The sequence below is a fragment of the Ranitomeya variabilis genome, chromosome 1 (genome assembly GCF_051348905.1).
Source record: "Ranitomeya variabilis isolate aRanVar5 chromosome 1, aRanVar5.hap1, whole genome shotgun sequence".
In the NCBI taxonomy this organism is placed as follows: domain Eukaryota; kingdom Metazoa; phylum Chordata; class Amphibia; order Anura; family Dendrobatidae; genus Ranitomeya; species Ranitomeya variabilis.
The window spans coordinates 509,541,271-509,561,784 of NC_135232.1; the positions used below are offsets into that span (position 1 = coordinate 509,541,271).

The following is a 20,514-nucleotide window of genomic DNA, read 5'->3' on the forward strand; positions in this document are numbered from 1 at the left end:
GCAACAAGGCACTTATATGGCACATACCTCCCGTCGACTACACACCCTTTAGCCATGCTACATACCTCCCCCCTCTGCCTAAAGCCGTGGGGCTTGGCACTTTTCCCCACTAAACAAGGGATTCTTGATAGGGCATCCGCATTACCGTGCAGCTTTCCGGCCCTATGTTCCACATGGAAACTGAAGTCCTGCAGGGCTAAGAACCAACGGGTGACCCTAGCATTTCTACCCTTTGTTTCCCTCATCCATCTTAGTGGGGCATGGTCAGATATCAGTCTGAATTTACGACCCAGCAGATAGTACCGTAACGTGTCCACCGCCCACTTTATGGCCAAACACTCTTTTTCCACGACTGAGTAGTTCTTCTCAGATGAGGACAGCTTTCTACTCAGATAGAGGACAGGATGCTCCTCCCCATGTAGCTCTTGGGAAAGGACTGCTCCTACCTCAACATCTGAGGCATCTGTCTGAAGAATAAATTCTTTATTAAAGTCTGGGGCCATCAGAACGGGCTGCTTACATAGAGCCCCTTTCAACTCTTGGAAGGCTGACTGTCTCTTCGGACCATTTAACCATCACCGATTTTGTCCCCTTTAGCAGATCAGTCAGAGGCACAGCCACTGTGGCAAAGTTTGGGATAAACCTCCTGTAATATCCCACGATTCCCAGAAAGGCTTTAACTTGCTTTTTGGAGAGTGGTTTCGGCCATGTTTGGATTGCCTCCACTTTCCTGATTTGGGGCTTTATTTCTCCACGACCCACTATATAGCCTAGGTATTTAGCTTCTTCCTTACTCAAGGCACACTTCTTCGGGTTTATTGTAAACCCCGCCTCTCAGAGCATCAAACACCGCTTGGACTTTCTCCAGATGACTCTCCCAGTCCGGGCTAAAGATGACTATATCATGTAGGTACGCAGCAGCGTAGGCCTTATGGGGTGCAAGGACTCTATCCATAGCCCTCTGGAAGGTCGCCGGAGCTCCCTGTAGGCCAAACGGCATCCGGACATACTGGAAGCATCCATCAGGAGTCGAAAAGGCCGTCTTCTCCTTGGCTTCCTGTGCCATGGGGATCTGCCAATACCCCTTTGTCAAATCCAAGGTGGATATATATCTGGCGTGCCCAAGCCTTTCGATGAGCTCATCAACGCGGGGCATGGGATAAGCGTCAAACTTGGAGACCTCATTCAACTTCCGATAGTCGTTGCAAAACCTCCACTCTCCATCAGGTTTTGGGACCAGGACAATTGGGCTTGACCAACCGCTCTTGGATTCCTCAATGACTCCAAGCTTCAACATACGCTCCACTTCCTTGGAGATAACTTCTCAACGAGCCTCAGGAATACGATAGGGCTTCACGTTCACCCGCACATGTGGCTCTGTTAGGACCTCGTGCTCTATGACCTTCGTGTGTCCCGGCAACTCTGAAAACAGGTCCCTGTTTTTCTGGAGTAACTCCCGGCACTGCTGTTTCTGGGTCTTCGATAGCGTCTCTGCTATAGTAACCGCTCCAACCTCACCTTCTGGGTTGCTTAACAACGATGGAGTTACTGTCGGCTCTCTATCTTGCCACGGCTTGATGAGGTTGACATGGTATACTTGGAATGGTTTCCGTCTTCCTGGTTGGTGAATTTTATAATTTACTTCACCAAGTTTCTCGACAACCTCATATGGCCCTTGCCATTTGGCCAAGAACTTGCTCTCCACCGTCGGAACTAACACAAGAACTCGGTCTCCCGGATTGAACTGCCTCACTCTTGCAGACCGGTTGTAGACTCTGGCCTGAGCTTGTGCCCGGAGGAGGTGTTCTTTCACAATAGGCATCACCTTTGCAATCCTCTGCTGCATCAGGGCCACATGCTCAATGACGCTTCTGTGGGGCGTGACGTCGGCTTCCCAGGTTTCCTTGGCTATATCCAGGAGTCCTCGCGGATGTCGGCCATATAGAAGCTCAAACGGTGAGAACCCTGTGGAGGCCTGTGGAACTTCACGAATGGAAAACATCAGGTAGGGTAAGAGACAATCCCAGTCTCTACCATCTTTCTCTATAGCTTTTCTCAGCATGCTCTTCAGTGTCTTGTTAAATCTCTCAACAAGGCCATCTGACTGGGGATGGTACACCGAGGTCCTCAACTGGGAGATTTTCAGGGCTTTGCACAACTCCCTCATCACTTTGCTCATGAAAGGTGTCCCCTGGTCAGTCAGGATCTCCTTCGGCAGACTTGTCCGGGAAAAGACATGGACCAACTCGCGGGCTAAACTCTTCGAGGAAGAATTTCTCAGAGGAATTGCCTCAGGATAGCGTGTGGCATAGTCCAGGAAGACTAATATATACTGATGGCCCCGGGCTGATTTAACTAAGGGACCGACCAAGTCCATGGCAATTCTCTCGATCGGCACCTCAATAATGGGCAGGGGCACAAGAGGGTTCCGGAAATGAGGAGTGGGAGCAGTTAGCTGACATGTAGGGCAGGACCTGCAGTAGTTCACTATTTCCCGGTGACACCCAGGCCAATAGAACCTATGCACAACCCGTTCCTGCGTTTTTTCCACCCCTAAGTGTCCACCCAAGATGTGTGAATGGGCCATGTCCAACACCTTCCGTCTATATGGACCCCGCACTACGAACTGCTCTACCAACTCCTCCCTTATTTTCGTGACCCGGTACAACAACTCCCCACTCATCAGAAAATGGGGTAATCTTGTGTCTGCCCCGGGCTCCTGTACCACCCCGTCAATAACTGTGACATTATTAAAGGCTTCCCTCAGAGTGGGGTCCCTATGTTGGGCAGTCCCAAAATTTTCACCGGTTACCTCTAACTCCAGAATGTCAGATGCAGGGGACACTTCCTCCTCATCCCCAACCAGGACACAAAAAGGAAACCTGTCTGACTCCGGGTGTGGCGACACCCTTCCAGGGTTCATTGGTTCCCTACTCTTGCTAGGGAGCTCAGAACCTTTTCCCCACAAATCCCAAAACAAACAGAAATCCCGGCCAATAATTATAGGGTGCAACAAGTCCTGCACGACGCCGACTATGTGGGACTCAGTGCCACATGCCGGTTCAATGTCCACCCTGGCCAAAGGGTAGTCCTTTGCATCACCATGTATGCACCGCACTCCGACCTTCCTTCCCGGGAGCAGGTGGAGAGGAAAAGTGGCCCTCACCAGGGTCACTAGGCTCCCCGAGTCCAACAGTGCCGTTACTGCTCGACCGTTCACCTTTACGGGACACGCTTGAGGTCCCTCGTTGGGCGGAGAGTTCACACTGCAGGCTGGATACGCATAGTATGAACAACGGCGTCCCATGCTGCAGTCCATCTGCTCAGTGGTCTGGGAACAACGGGCAGCTATATGTCCTGGCCCGTGGCACCTCCAGCAAATAATATCACCCGTAGGGACCTTGGGCACCACCTCCCCCGCCCTTTGTGACCTTGGACGCGCCACCCCTTTTTGGGACTCAGCAGCATTCTGGGACCCCCAGTACGGCATGGGCTGCCTCCCAAAGGAGCCTTCCATCCCTTGGTATCTCTCGACCAGTCCGATCAGTTCGTCGGCATTCTGGGGATCACCCTGGGCAACCCAAGTCTGTATGGACCTCGGGAGGGAATGCACAAACCGATCCATCATCACTCGTTCCACCATCTGTGCAGGTGTACATGACTGGCTGCAGCCATTTCTGGACCAGGTGCAACAGATCAAACATTTGAGAGCGAGGCGGTTTGTCACGGTGATAGGCCCAGCTGTGAACTCGCTGTGCACTGACAGACAGTGTCACCCCCAAACGTGCGAGAATCTCGACTTTCAACTTGTGATACTCTTTGGCATCCTGCAAGGTCAAATCATAGTACGCCTTCTGAGGTTCTCCCGTCAGGTATGGCGCCAGTACCTCTGCCCACTGCTCTGGCGGGAGTTTTTCCCTCTCAGCGACCCTCTCAAACACCGTCAGGAAGGCCTCAACATCATCCCCGGGGGTCATTTTCTGCAATGCGCGTCTTACCGTCTTCCGGACGTGGGTGTCATCAGCCAAACCTGGGGTTGGGGCACTCATCTTGCCCTGGATGGCGGTTTCCAGAAGCTGCATCTGCTGCCGTTGCTCCTGCTGGTTCTGTTGCATCTGCTGCCGTTGCTCCTGCTGGCTCTGCCGTTGCTCCTGCTGGCTCTGTTGTATCTGCTGCTGGCTCTGTTGTATCTGCTGCATCAACAGCCTGTTGGTCTCTTGCTGCCGTTGCTCCTGCTGTGACTGCAACTGGACCAAGTGTGAGGACTTGAGAAACCAAATTGTGAGGAAGCATGAGCAATCTCAAGGCTACAAGTCCATCTCCAAAGACCTGAATGTTCCTGTGTCTACCCTGCGCAGTGTCATCAAGAAATTTAAAGCCCATGGCACTGTGGCTAACCTCCCTAGATGTGGACGGAAAAGAAAAATTGACAAGAGATTTCAAGGCAAGATTGTGTGGATGTTGGATAAAGAACCTCGACTAACATCCAAACTAGTTCAAGCTGCCCTGCAGTCCGAGGGTACAACAGTGTCAACCTGTACTATCCGTCGGCGTCTGAATGAAAAGGGACTGTATGGTAGGAGACCCAGGAAGACCCCACTTCTTACCCCGAGACATAAAAAAGCCAGGCTGGAGTTTGCCAAAACTTACGTGAAAAAGCCTAAAACGTTTTGGAAGAATGTTCTCTGGTCAGATGAGATAAAAGTAGAGCTTTTTGGGCAAAGGCATCAACATAGAGTTTACAGGAGAAAAAAAGAGGCATTCAAAGAAAAGAACACAGTCCCTACAGCCAAACATGGTGGAAGTTCCCTGATGTTTTGGGGTTGCTTTGCTGCCCCTGGCACTGGACTGCTTGACCGTGTGCATGGCATTATGAAGTCTGAAGACTACCAACAAATTTTGAAGCATAATGTAGGGCCCAGTATGAGAAAGCTGGGTCTCCCTCAGAGGTCATGGGTCTTCCAGCAGGACAATGACCCAAAACACACTTCAAAAAGCACTAGAAAATGGTTTGAGAGAAAGCACTGGAGACTTCTAAGGTGGCCAGCAATGAGTCCAGACCTGAATCCCATAGAACACCTGTGGTAGGTCGCAGTTATTTTGGCTAAAGGTTGTGCAACCAAGTATTAGGCTGAGGGTGCCAATACTTTTGTCTGGCCCATTTTTGGAGTTTTGTGTGAAATGATCAATGTTTTGCTTTTTGCTTCATTCTCTTTTGTGCTTTTTCATTTAAGACAAATTAAATGAAGATAATAATACCAAAGAATTTGTGTTTGCAATCATTTTCAGGAAGAAACTGAGTATTATCTGACAGAATTGCAGGGGTGTCAATACTTTTGGCCATGACAGTATATATATATATATATATATATATATATATATATATATATATATATATATATATATATATATATATATATATATATATATATATATATATATACATACATACATACATATACACACATTATATATATATATATATATATATATATATATATATATACACACACACTCTCAAGGTAACTACAGGACATTCCCCTGCTTTCCATTCATTCACAACATTTTACAGACAGGAGCCTTTGGAGCATTAGATGTCGGTTTTGCAAGCCTGCGAGAAAATATCGCAGTACGGATACCATACGGATTACATACGGAGGATGCCATGCACAAAATATGCTGCCACACCCTGCCTACGGATGACATACGGATCACTATTTTGGGAACATTTCTGCGTATTACGGCCGTAAAAAACGGACCGTATTTTCATACGCTGAGTGTGATGCCGGCCTAAGGCAAAGATCCCAGCGCTACAGTGACTGACACTTTCAATATTTCCCTATGAGAGAAAAACTTGTTAGATGATTGTATATTGGAATTCTTCTGATTATCAAACGTCTCAGTAAAAAAGCGTTTTGCAGTTCTATGGCCACTTTTTTAAGTTGACAAAGATCAAGTTCTAAAAGGTCAACTTGAAAAAAGGTCCTTGGAGCACAGGAACACATGGTTTTTACTTACATTTCAAAAAAGCCTTATGCCTCTCTCTAGGTTCCAATCCCACCAAGGACAATATCTGCAAGGCGTTTGTGTGGATTATTTTTGGGTACTCCGTTTTCCCCAAATAGAAAGACATACTGGAATTTAGATTGTGAGCACCAATGGGGACAGTAAAACACTGGATTACAATGGCACTAGACATGCACGCATAAATAAAAACATAACTCTGGATCATCAAATCTCTTTTTAGCCTCATTTGAACACCAATGCTATATATTGCATCATTTTTTTCACCATAGCCAAACAATGTTGCAGTATTATTGCCATTCTAAAAGTGACTGGCTTGTGACCAAATGTTGAGATGTAACCTAAAAAGATATGCAGGCAGGCTACAATTGAGAACAAAAATAGAGAAATTAGCCTAACTGGCTCACCTTCACAGTTAGAAATGTAAACAACAAGGTCTGTGATTCATACATTTCTATAATTTCTTCAGGACTGATGTTGGTCTAATGCAGAGTAAAAAGAGAGAAAAAAAAAGCATCAAACAGAAAGCTAAGTAAAATACCCAAAAATTGCATGACATGTTCAACAGCAGCATGGCATAGAGAAAATCGCAAAGTGGTTGTGGAGGGGCGAAAGGAGTTTACAGACATCCCGTAATAATCCCCCCATCTTCCTTAAGGCCCCGTCTCACATAGCGAGATCGCTGCTGAGTCACAAGTTTTGTGACGCAACAGCGACCTCCATAGCGATCTCGCTATGTGTGACACGTACCAGCGATCAGGCCCCTGCTGCGAGATCGCTGGTCGTGTCAGAATGGCCTGGACCTTTTTTTGGTCGTTGAGGCCCCGCTGACATCGCTGAATCGGTGTGTGTGACACCGATCCAGCGATGTCTTCACTGGTAACCAGGGTAAACATCGGGTTACTAAGCGCAGGGCCGCGCTTAGTAACCCGATGTTTACCCTGGTTACCAAAAAAAACAAACAGTACATACTCGCCTTTCGGTGTCCCTTGCCGTCTGCTTCCTGCTCTCACTGACTCCCGGCCGTACAGTGAGAAGTGAGAGCACAGCAGTGACGTCACCGCTGCGCTCTGCTCTCAGTGTACGGCGGCTCAGTCAGAGCAGGAAGCAGACGGCAAGGGACCTGGACACCGAAAGGCGAGTATGTAGTGTTTGTTTTTTTTGGTAACCAGGGTAAACATCGGGTTACTAAGCGCGGCCCTGCGCTTAGTAACCCGATGTTTACCCTGGTTACCCGGGTGCTGCAGGGGGACTTCGGCATCGTTGAAGACAGTTTCAACGATGCCGAAGTCATTCCCCTGATCGTTGGTCGCTGGAGAGAGCTGTCTGTGTGACAGCTCCCCAGCGACCACACAGCGACTTACCAACGATCACGGCCAGGTCGTATCGCTGGTCGTGATCGTTGGTAAATCGCTTAGTGAGACGGGGCCTTTATCCTCACCACCAGTGTCCCCAATGGAAGGTGTATTCATTGTGCTTTCACATCAGTAATTTTGTGTGCATTTCTCCACTGTACTATGGTTTAGTACCTCCAAGTGTCAATTTCCATAAGGATACTCAAATCTGAGTTCTACTTTTTGTACCCATGTAAAAGAACCAGTTTATGAATTAGGATAACCTCATACAATAACTATACCCTTCCTAATTAGGTGTCGAACGCAGCCAGGTTGATTCTACTAGCGATACTAGAGATGGAGGTCAGTACTGAAATAACGTTGCAGAAGCTGTAAACTTATGATCCAGCAAACAGTCAAGAAGATTGTTGATTTTTATCTACCATTTGAAGTGGTTTTAAAATGCCTCACTGACTGCTTCCATTATCCCGCTGCAGAAATTATGTACATACACAGAACCCCGACTGCAGCAGGCGATCACCAGCTGTAGGGCGGCATAAACTGACATTAAGTGGATGTAAATCTGCACCACAGACCAATATCCAAATAATTATTTTTGTGCTGTGCGTGAATGCCGTTAAGTTCTTTCATACTGAAAATCCACAGTATCTGTCCCGTTTGAACATACCCTTCTCAAAACACCACATTGTCAACATACAAAATGTGTAGTGGTTGTGTAGTTAGAGGTGAAACCCACTATAGCTAGGTTATAGAATACTACAAGTGTATATATTCTCTTTGAGTCAAGTCAGCCTTACATAGAAGGGGTGATCAATTATTTCCTCTAGAATAAAAAGTATTACATTATGAAGATGATAGGGGCAGGTTTATAAAAACCTTATAAACGAAAAACAGTCACCCTTAGCAAACACTATTTTCAAGAGTGATTTAACCCCTTAGTGACAGAGCCAATTTGGTACTTAATGACCGAGCCAATTTTTACAATTCTGACCACTGTCACTTTATGAGGTTATAACTCGAACGCTTTAACGGATCCTGCTGATTCTGAGACTGTTTTTTCGTGACATATTGTACTTCATGTTAGTGGTAACATTTCTTCGATATTACTTGCGATTATTTATGAAAAAAATGGAAATATGGTGAAAATTTTTAAACTTTTGCAATTTTCAAATTTTGTATTTTTATGCCCTTAAATCAGAGAGATATGTCACAAAAAATAGTTAATAAATAACATTTCCGACATGTCTACTTTACATCAGCACAATTTTGGAAACAAAATTTTTTTTTGTTAGGGAGTTATAAGGGTTAAAATTTGACCAGCAATTTCTCATTTTTACAACATTTTTTTTTAGGGACCACATCACATTTGAAGTCATTTTGAGGGGTCTATATGATAGAAAATAACCAAGTGTGACACCATTCTAAAAACTGCACCCCTCAAGGTACTTAAAACCACATTCAAGAAGTTTATTAACCCTTTACGTGCTTCACAGGAACTCAAACAATGTGGAAGGAAAAAATTAACATTTAACTTTTTTTGCAAACACTTTAATTCAGAACCATATTTTTTTATTTTCACAAGTGTAAAAACAGAAATGTAACCATACATTTTGTTGTGCAATTTCTCCTGAATACGCTGATACCCCATATGTGGGGGTAAACCACTGTTTGGGCGCACCGCAGAGCTTGGAAGAGAAGGAGTGCCGTTTTACTTTTTCAATGTAGAATTGGCTGGAATTGAGATCGGACGCCATGTCGCGTTTGGAGAGCCCCTGATGTGCCTAAACAGTGGACACCCCCCACAAGTGACACCATTTTGGAAACTAGACCCCATAAGGAACTTAACTAGATGTGTGGTGAGCACTTTGATCCCCCAGGTGCTTCACGGAAGTTTATAAGGTAGAGCCGTGAAAATAAAAAATCACATTTTTTCTACAAAAATTATCTTTTTGCCCCAAAATTTTTATTTTCCCAAGGGTAACAGGAGAAATTAGACCACAAAAGTTGTTGTGCAACCTCTCCTGAGTACGTTGATACCCCATATGTGGGGGTAAACCACTGTTTGGGCTCACTGCAGAGCTTGGAAGAGAAGGAGCGCCGTTTTACTTTTTCAATGTAGAATTGGCTGGAATTGAGATCGGATGCCATGTCGCGTTTGGAGAGCCCCTGATGTGCCTAAACAGTGGAAGCCCCCCACAAATGACACCATTTTGGAAACTAGACCCCTTAAGGAACTTATCTAGATGTGTGGTGAGCACTTTAAACCCCCAGGTGCTTCACGAAAGTTTATAACGTAGAGCCGTGAAAATAAAAAATCCTTTTTTTTCACTCAAAAATGATTTTTTAGCCTGCAATTTTTTATTTTATCAAGGGTAACAGGACACATTGGACCCCAAAATCTGTTGACCAGTTTGTCCTGAGTACGCTGATACCCCATATGTGGGGGGAGGGCACTGTTTGGGCACCCATCAGGGCTCGGAAGGGAAGGAGCGCCGCTTGGAATGCAGACTTTGATGGGATGGTCTGCAGGTGTCATGTTGCATTTGCAGAGATCCTGATGTACCTAAACAGTAGAAACCCCCCCACAAGTGACTCCATTTTGGAAACTAGACCCCCCAAAGAGCTTATCTAGATGTGTGGTGAGCACTAGGAACCCCCAACTGCTTCACAGAAGTTTATAATGTAGAGCCATGAAAATAAAAAAAATCATATTTTTTCCACAAAAATGATCTTCTCACCCCCAAATTTTTACTTTCACAAGGGTAACAGGAGAAATTGGACCCCAAAATTTATTGTGCAATTTATGCTGAGTAGGCTGATACCCCGTATGTGGGGGATAAACCACTGTTTGGGCGCATGGCAGAGCTTGGAAGGGAAGGAGCGCCGTTTTGGAATGCAGACTTTGATAGAATGGTCTGCAGGCATTATGTTGCGTTTGCAGAGCCCCTGATGTACCTAAACAGTAGAAACCCCCCACAAGTGACCTCATTTTGGAAACTAGACCTCCCAAGGAACTTATCTAGATGTGTTGTGAGAACTTTGAATGCCCAAGTGCTTCACAGAAGTTTATAATGCAGAGTCGTGAAAACGAAAAAAAAATATTTTTTTCACAAAAAATATTTTTTTAGCCCCCCAATTTTTATTTTCACAAGGGTAACAAGAGAAATTGGACCCCAAAAGTTGTTGTCCAATTTGTCCTGAGTACAATGATACCCCATGTGTGTGGGGGGGGGGGGGACCACTGTTTGGGCGCATGGCTGAGCTCGGAAGGGAAGGAGTGCCGTTTTGGAATGCAGACTTTGATAGAATGGTCTGCGGGCGTTATGTTGCATTTGCAGAGCCCCCGATATACCTAAACAGTAGAGACCCCCCAGAAGTGACCCCATTTTGGAAACTAGACCCCCCAAGGAACTTATCTAGATGTGTGGTGAGAACTTTGAATGCCCAAGTGCTTCACAGAAGTTTATAATGCAGAGTCGTGAAAATAAAAAATATTTTTTTTTTCCACAAAAAAAGATTTTTTAGCCCCCAAGTTTTTATTTTCACAAGGGTATCAGGAGAAATTGGACCCCAAAAGTTGTCCAATTTATCCCGAGTACGCTGATGCCCCATATGTGGGGGTAAACCACTGTTTGGGCGCACAGCAGAGCTCAGAAGGTAGGGAGCACCATTTTACTTTTTGAGCACAAAATTGGCTGTGGCGTTTAGAGACCCCCTGATGTACCTAAACAGTGGAAACCCCCCAATTCTAACTCCAACCCTAACCCCAACACACCCCTAACCCTAATCCCAACCCGATCCATAATCCTAATCACAACCCTAACCCCCAAAACACCCCTAACCCTAATCCCAAAGCTAACCATAACCCTAATCAAAACCCTAAACCCAACACCCCCCTAATCCTAATCTCAACCCTAACCTCAAAACCTAACCCTAATCCCAATACACCCCTATCCTTAATCCCAACCCTAGCCTTAACCCTAATCCCAAACCTAACCCTAATCCCAAATGTAACCCTAATGCCAACCCTAATCCAAATCCTAATCCCAACTCTAACCCTAACTTTAGCCCCAACCCTAGCCCTAACCCTAACTTTAGCCCAAACCCTAACTTTAGCCCAAAACCTAGCCCCAACCCTAACTTTAGCCCCAACCCTAGCCCTAACCCTAGCTCAAGCCCTAACCCTAACCCTAAGGCTATGTGCACATGTTGCGGATTTTGCTGCGGATCCACAGCGTTTCCGCAGCTGTGGGTCCGCAGCAGTTTCCCATGAGTTTACAGTAGCGGTTTACATTCCGCAGCATGTCAATTCTTTCTGCTGATTCCGCAGCGGTTTTACACCTGCTCCATAATAGAAAACCGCAGCTGTAAAACCGCAGTGGAATCCGCACAAAAACCGCGGTACATCCGCGATAAATCCGCAGGAAAAACGCAGCGTTTTGGTCCTGCGGATTTATCAAATCCGCTGCGGAAAAATCCGCAGAGAACCATTCTATGTGTGCACATATCCTAACCCTACCCCTACCCCTAACCCTACCCTACCCCTATTTGGAAAATAGAAATTCATAAATTTTTTTTATTTTATTACTTTTTTCTTACTAAGGGGGTGATAAAGGGGGGGGGGTTATTTACTATTTTTTTTATTTTGATCACTGTGATAGGATCTCACAGTGACCAAAATAAAAAAAGAGGAAGAATTTTCTTCTGCCGGCCAGCAGATCATGGCGGGCGCACTGCGCATGCGCCCGCCATTTTCTTACCGGAGCAAGAAGCCGGCGGCCAGCAGAAGAAGCAGGAGGACCCAGGGACACCGGTAAGTATAACAGGGTCCCCGAATCCCCCTATTTCTCTGTCCTCTGATGTGCGATCACATCAGAGGACAGAGAAATGACATCGCTTTTTTTTTTTTTTTTTTTGCGGTCGCCGGTAAACAGTTAATTACCGGCGATCGCAAAACAGGGGTCGGTAAAAACCGACCCCGATCATGTTCTTTGGGGTCTCGGCTACCCCCGGCAGCCGAGACCCCAAAGAACATCCGGGTGCCGGGCGCACTGCGCATGCGCCCGCCATTATTTCCCCGGAAAAAGATGGCGGCGCCCATCGGGAGCCACGAGGAGCTCCGGGGGAGGTAGGTGAGTATTGGGGGGCTATCTGGGACCACATTTCTCTGTCCTCCGATGTGCGATCACATCGGAGGACAGAGAAATTAAATGACAAATCGCGTTTTTTTTTTTTTTTTGCGACCACCGATAAACGGTTAATTACCGGCGATTGCAACTCGGGGGTCGGTAAAAAAACCCCGAATCAAGTTCTCTGGGGTCTCGGCTACCCCCGGCAACCGAGACCCCAGAGAAAATCCGACTCTGGGGGGCGCTATTCACTTTTTCCACAGCGCTGTTAATTAATGGCGCTGTGGTTTAAGTACCCTTAGCGGCCGCCGTTAAAAGGCGTATCGGCGGTCGTTAAGGGGTTAAGAAACGGAAACTGTGCTATGATTAGTTCCTATGGGCAACAAGGATAGGTTTTCCGGTCGAAAATCTCCCGAATAGGCCTAACATAAGAGCCAATCTATAATTTATCAGAAAGAATCTACATATAGGCATCCAGTCTAACGAATACATTTATACCTACTTCTATGTAGTAACAACCCAGGATAAAACATTATCCATTGTGGTGCAGTGACCAATGTTACAGCCAGAGGGCGCTGCGTGCGCACTTCAAGATGCACTTGGAGGCATAATTGTGATGAGACAAAGTCCGGCAGAATTGTAGATGGCCGGTATGTGTGTCGCAGAGGAGGACAGTCTGCGCTGTCAGTCTGAAATTATGTTGTGGTCTTGGACCTGTAGTCCCACATGTAAAGGTGTAGTTCTAATGGGATACTGGCAGGGCTAGTTATGAGAGATGGGAGGGTCAAACTAGCCACACACACCTACACTCCCACCCAGGGGAGTGGTTATGGGTATGTAATGTGACCAGGGTGTGGGTCACGTGGTTCCTGTGTGTGGATCTGAATGGTCCAAGTGCAAGGCCCTGGAAGCCTGTGTTGAAAGTCCTGTGGAATAGGATTCCTGAATAGCACATGGTTGGGTTTTGGCACTGAGTGGTCTGTGTCTTGGAGTCTCCTGGGAGTGGAGACGTCCTGGAAGCACCTGAGAGACCTGTGGACCTGGACGGTCAGTGTTGAAGTCTTCTGGCAGTGGAGATGTCCTGGAAGCACTGAGAGACCGTCGACCTGGACGGTCAGTGTTGGAGTCTCCTGGCAGTGGAGATGTCCTGGAAGCACTGAGAGACCGTCGACCTGGACGGTCAGTGTTGGAGTCTCCTGGCAGTGGAGATGTCCTGGAAGCACTGAGAGACAGTTGACCTGGACAGTCTGTGTGGAGGACTTGGGACTGACGTGGAGTCAACCCGTGGAGCAGGAGCTCCTGAGAGGTAACCCCTGGTATGGTTAAAAGAACTGTGCGCTAACATACGACAGTTGTGGAACTGTGCAGTCATCTGGTGTCTGGAGAGAGATACCAGTGTGACCACTGAAGGCTATGTAAAGCCGTATGTGATATCCCGATATGGCGATGTAATGAACTGTTCAAGATACGGTTTATGCTGTATTTTATAAACCGTATGGACCATTATGTGTGAAAAACCGTGCCTGTATGCGTTAATCCCGTGCCAAGCGAGTGTTCCTCAAGTAAGGAAAACACTACACCACAGTTAATAATTTATAAATCGCATCATTTTCATAGGAATTTAGAAAAGTTAATTATACATCTCAATAAACCTAAGGCTTCAATTTATAAAAAAACAAAACAAAAAAACCCCCAAACAAATCAAATGATAACCATGGTATTCTAGTGGTGATAACGGACTTTCTATCTCTCATGTATGCTAGGTGCCTTCATGCAACTCTCAGGCCCTTAATTAAATATGTCTGAATTGCGTTTGTTATCACTAATTGGAAGTCGGCGTGTGGAAAATTTTAGGAGCCTGAGTCGGGAAACTTTGTCGTCACGGCTCATCAGTACTGATGCCTTTCATAGATCACATCACGAGTTCCACATGAAAAGTACCTATACATAATTAAAGGGGTTTCCAGGCTTAATATGTTGATAACCTATCTTCAGACCCGCAAGTAATCTGATATTGCTGACCTATCCTAACACCTGACATTCCCACCGAATAGTGGTTTTCAACACTGGTGGTGGCCTGATGTAAGCAGTAAATGGAGGCAGAACCCTACAAACAGTGAATGAAGCTTGGCCACCAGAGTCACTTTCAATAGCGTTTCCATTCATTTGCTATGCAAACTCTTACAGAGGTCGCCTCTTTTTTAGGTTTTCTTGGTTCTGATGCCGATAGGTGTTTTGGAGTCCCTTTTTGCAAGGTTTTATCTGAAATGTGGAAAAAACAGCTTTAGTCATGGCTCTAGATGCAACATTTCTACACCATCATCTACAAAATTCAATTGGTAGAACCTGCCTTAACCATATTTGGGCTTAGTTTTTTTTTTGCCCTCTCAGAATACCACAAGTCTTTAGCTCTCCATGGAGCTACTGTCTGGAAACTTTCCAAACACACAACAGAAAAGGAAAAAAAACTAACAAAAAAAAACCAACAGTGGCTGGACATTTAATTTCTCCAAACACACCCTTGAGGTGGAGATATGGCAAGTATGTGTTCTGCCCATCTCTTACCTACTCACAAAAAAACCCAATGGCTAGTTAACCCCCTCAGCACGCTGGAGAGAAACTTATGACCTGTTTGGCGCTGTAATCCCACGCATGCGCACATGCTGTTAAGTGAACCCTGTCTGCCCTTGTATGGGCAGCATCTGTATAGGAAGCTCAATGCAGACACTGCCTATAGGAGCGCAGACAGGGTTCACGTAACCTTATGCATGCGTGGAATTACAAGGCTGATCAGGTCAGCTTGATGCTGAAGGGAGAGGGGGTACCATTATAATGAAGTCAGGAGGGAGTGATTTCTTCCAGGCAACGATTTTATAGCGTTTTTTTCTGCGGATTCCACTGCGGTTTTACAACTGCAGTTTCCTATTGGTGCAGGTGTAAAACCGCTGCGGAACCCGCACAAAGAATTGACATGCTGCGGAAAATAATTTGCTGCGTTTCCGCGTGGATTTTTCCGCAGCATGTGCACAGCAATTTTTTTTTCCCATAGGTTTACATGGTACTGTAAACTTAGGGAAAACTGCTGCGGATCCGCAGTGTCAAATCCGCTGCGGATCCGCAGCAAAATCCGCAGCGTGTGCACATACCCTAAGGCCTCTTTCACACATCCATCCATGTCTCCGGTACGTGTGGTGACAGTGTGCATGGGCAGAAAACAGCCTATCAGAGATAGGAGCGAGGATTGACTACATGACAACAGGTTTCTTAGTACTCTAGTGATAACTCTCTGTATTAATAATCAGAATCTTATTGAAACGACAGCAAGTGACAGATCGCTGGAATCTGTGACTGTAAATATGCTGCTCTCAGATTAGATGGTGAAAACCTGGTGACATATTCCCTTTTTAAAAAAAAACAAAAACAAAAAAAACAAAAAACACAACAACTTTGTATTGTACTCACCATTTATAACAGAGAAGTCTAGTTCTGGCCGAGCAATCTTGTGGCCATCCAATAAAGTGGACTGCAGGTCCCCTTTAAATACTAAACTTCCATCTGCTGTATTAGTTGCTGCAAGAAAGCAAGACATGGGTGGGGCACATGAAACTAGTTAATGCATTCTAAAGACTTTCCACTAAAACCATTAATAAGAACACTACAACCATGACCAGAGCCACAAAATTCATGATTCTCTTGCAGCAATATTTTGCTGTTATACTAATTGATGTGTACCGAGCACTTTACACTCATCTGCTTAAATATAGTTTATTTAGTCAAGTGATCTCAAATATATGCCAGCTCCTGATTATTTTTAATACAATAAAGTCAAACACACACAGCTATAGAGGATAAAATGTAACTTTTTGGACATTGACCAGTAATTGTACATGGAAAAAAAAATATAATGAAATGCATAATAAATAGAGTCAGTATGAAATAAGAGTGAATTGTAAATATTGCTCTGTATGAATAGGAGCCAGAAGACTATTCTTTGCTTGTCTATCATTTTCTGATGACACATTCCCTTTAAAAAAGGGAATCTAACATGATGAGCATCCTCCTCCAAAGTCATATTTTTATATGTATGCAAATCCTCTTATGTCATGATACACCTCGTTTTAACTTTGATCTCATTATTTTAGTGTAATATCAATTAAAAAAAAAAATTGTTCCTATTTGATTTCTGGTTTACACTTTTTGACTCTGGATTCCAATCTAGTGTCAGTGTTGAGATATGAAAACGAGGCTGAAGTGCTCTGGGTGTGATCGAAGCACTTCCTGAGCCTCTCAAGCACTTCCTGAGCCTCTCAAGCACAACCTTCTCTGCTTGACGCACAGCTTAATGGCTTAACTACACAGACATGAGCTGTCAGTAAGCATAAAAATGTCTACTAGGCAAAGAATAGAGCTGGGTAATGGATTTTATTAACAAAAAATATAGTTCTTACCGATAACGGTATTTCTCTGAGCCCATGACGGCACCACGGAGAGAGGGGATCCGCCCACCAAGGACAGGAAACCTACGGATAAAAAAGGCGGTACCACTCTCCTGCATCAGTTTGTTTACATAGAGAATGATGGGAGACTACTTAAGGCATTTGTAATTTTCAACTGTTTAGCCTAATAAGATACCGCGTGACTTTAACTAAAAGTAGACTATGAATATACTAAGGCACTCTAAAAATGTGCACACCCATAAGTGAAGGGAGGGAATGTACGGGTGCCGTCATGGGCTCAGAGAAATACCGTTATCGGTAAGAACTATATTTTTCTCTGATCGCCCATGACGGCACCACGGAGAGAATTGCATAGATAGTACATTCAGGGAGGGACCACTGCTTCCAGGACCCTTTTACCGAAGGTAAGATCTGAGGAAGAGATTAGGTCCAATCTATAGTGCCTATAGAATGTAGATGGTGAGGACCAGGTAGCAGCTCTACATATCTGGTCTATAGAAGCGCCGGCCTTCTCCGCCCAGGAAGTCGCCACTGCCCTTGTCGAGTGAGCCTTAACCTCCCCGGGAACGGACATCCCACTTGCCGAGTATGAAAGACTGATGGCGTCCGTGATCCATCTTGCTATGGTGGCTTTAGAAGCTTTTTTCCCCTTCCGGGGACCCTGGAAACACACAAACAGAGAGGAATCCTCCCTACTCTCTCTAGTGGCTTCTAAGTATTGTAAGAGACACCTTCTTACATCCAGAGTATGTAATGTTTGTTCCTCCTTATTTGTAGGGTTGGGACAGAAGGAGGGGAGAGATATCTCTTGAGACCTGTGAAATTTTGAAGCCACTTTCGGGAGATATGCTGGGTCTGTTTTTAAAATGACCCTATCCTCTAAAATTTGTGTGTAAGGGGCATTAACCGATAGAGCCTGTAAGTCGCTGACCCTACGGGCAGAAGTGAGGGCGACCAACAGAGCGGTTTTGAGAGACAAGTTTTTTATTGAAGTTTTGTGTAATGGTTCAAATGGTGGACTAGTGAGGGCTTTAAGGACCAAGTTTAAGTCCCATTGTGGAACCACTTTCACTGGCAGAGGCCTCGATCTTCCTGCTGCTCTGATGAATCTAGAGACCCACCTATTTGCAGCTAAGTCAAAATTGAATAATGCACCTAATGCTGCCACGTGAACTTTCAGGGTACTGGTGGCTAACCCCATCTCCAAACCTTTTTGTAGGAACTCTAATATGGAATTGAGGGGAATCTCTTTCCCTATTTTTGCCCCTGAAGAAGATAAAAACTTTTTCCATATTTTGCCGTACTGTCTTGTTGTAACCGGCTTCCTACTTTTTAACAGAGTTGAGATTACGCCTGAAGAGAACCCTCTGTTTTCTAATATCTTCCTCTCAAGAGCCAAGCTGTCAAGTGCAAGTTCTTGACTTGCGGATGACAAACTGGGCCCTGCGACAACAGATCCTGGAGGTGTGGTAATACCCACGGGTCGGATATTGACATTTTCCTCATCCATGAGAACCAAGGCCTCTTCGGCCAGAACGGGGCAATCAGGATGACTAGTGCCCCGTCCTCCCGAATCTTCCTCAGCACTGCTGGAATCAGGATGAGAGGAGGAAAGGCATAGACCAGGTGGTGACCCCAAGAAATCAGGAAAGCGTCCACAGCTACTGGGTTCCCCAAGGGAGATAGGGAGCAAAAGGAGGTTACTTTTTTGTTTAAATGGCTCGCAAAGAGATCTATTTTGGGAACCCCCCATTTTTTTGTGATCTGAGTAAATATCCCTGGGTTTAGTTCCCATTCCCCCTGTTTTAGGCTGGAACGACTTAGAAAGTCTGCCTTGTAATTGTCTACCCCCTTTATGTGTAGGCTTGTCAGGGATAGAAGGCTGCTCTCGGCTATCTGAAGGATTGAGCTGGTCACTTCCATTAGGTTTTTGGAACGGGTACCCCCCTGATGATTTAGGTAGGATACTACTACTTGGTTGTCCGACATCACTCTTACATGGTGAGATTGAAGGACTCCCAAGAATTCCTGAAGGGCAAATTTCACTGCCAGGAGTTCCTTCATATTGGAGGAATTGTTTGCAAGGGACGGAGACCAGATACCCTGGGCTACTAGGTCGCCCAGATGAGCCCCCCACCCTGAGGGGCTTGCGTCTGTAGTTAGGACCTTCGAGATCGGGATTACCCATGGGACTCCCTGGGAAAGATTTTCCTGCAATGTCCACCAAGTCAGGGAGTGATTGGTGCGAGGAGACAATGTTAACCGCCCGTCTAAATGTTCTCCTAGGCGGTTTTGTTCTGACAGTATTTGCCATTGGAGATCTCTTGAATGTAGTTGGGCCCACTGGACCGCCGGGATGCAAGAGGTCATAGAGCCTAATAGAGACATGCCCTGACGGAGTGTTATGGAGGGAAGAGATTGTACTCTTAGCGCTAAATTTTTTATTTTTTGTATTTTGCTCTCTGGGAGCCGGCATTCCATTTGTTTGGAGTCTAGAGTGAGACCTAGGTACTCCTGAACCTGAGAAGGCACCAGTCTGGATTTTTCTAGGTTTATTAGCCAACCCAGATTTTTTAGAGAATGAATCACTAGGTCTAGTTGGCTCTTGCAATGCTGCGGGGAAGAGCCTATCACCAGGAAGTCGTCCAGATATGGTACGATTAGGGTATTTTCTTCCCTGAGGTGCGCCATTACCTCCGCCACCAACTTTGTGAAAACCCTCGGGGCGATCGCTAAGCCAAATGGTAGGGCTGAGAACTGGAAGTGACTTAGGACTCCCTGGATATGGACTGCCAGTCTGAGGAATCTTTGGTGGTCCTTGTATATTGGGACATGATAATACGCGTCCTTTAGGTCCAGGACCACCATGAAGCATTGAGGAAATAGCATCTTGATGGATGATTTTACTGTTTCCATCTTGAATGCTTGAACCTCTAGGTAGTTGTTTAGTTTTTTCAAATTGATGATGGTCCTGAAGGAACCATCTGGTTTCTTTCTCAGGAAAAGAGGGGAATAGTAGCCTTGCCCTCTTTCCTGAGGGGGAACTTTCTGGAGTACCCCTTTTTTTACTAACCCGACAACCTCGTTTTCTAGCGTCAACTGCTCTTCTGCCGAGGATCTTGTGGGTGTTATCTTGAAAGAGGGACGGGGGTACCTTTTGAATGTTAACCTCAGTCCCGACTCTATGATGTTTAGTATCCATCGACTTGAGGTAATCTTTTCCCAGGCTGGGAGAAAGAGAGATAACCTCCCCCCCACCTGGGGCGAACCTTCATTGTGAAGGCTTTTTGTTGTCATTGAGGTTTTTATTAAAGATAAAGCCCTTATTTTTGCTCTTTTTATCTTCCCATTTTCCCTGGTTTCTCCCCGTGTTCCTACGGAAAAACCTCTTGTTCCGAAAGGGCTTCCTATAAGAGGGGAGACCCAGAGGGGGGAAGGATTTTTTCTTGTCCCCCGCTTTTTCCAAGATGTCATCTAGGGTGGAACCAAACAAAAATTCTCCTTCACAGGGGATAGTACACAGTTTTGTTTTCGTCTGCAGGTCGCCTG

At 45.6% G+C, this 20,514-nt stretch overlaps 1 protein-coding gene across 2 annotated transcripts in view; it reads right to left on the reverse strand.

The window, feature by feature from the left end:
* The window catches only part of HAUS8 (HAUS augmin like complex subunit 8), a 181,877-nt gene that overhangs the window by 49,954 nt on the left and 111,409 nt on the right, over positions 1 to 20,514 (reverse strand). For both annotated transcript variants that reach the window (XM_077253241.1, XM_077253251.1), the window contains exons 5-7: positions 15,971 to 16,078; positions 14,694 to 14,770; positions 6,432 to 6,506 (exon numbers count right to left, since the gene is read on the reverse strand). In XM_077253241.1, coding sequence (XP_077109356.1) covers positions 6,432 to 6,506; positions 14,694 to 14,770; positions 15,971 to 16,078 — 260 coding nt within the window. The remainder of the gene's footprint in view (positions 1 to 6,431; positions 6,507 to 14,693; positions 14,771 to 15,970; positions 16,079 to 20,514) is intronic.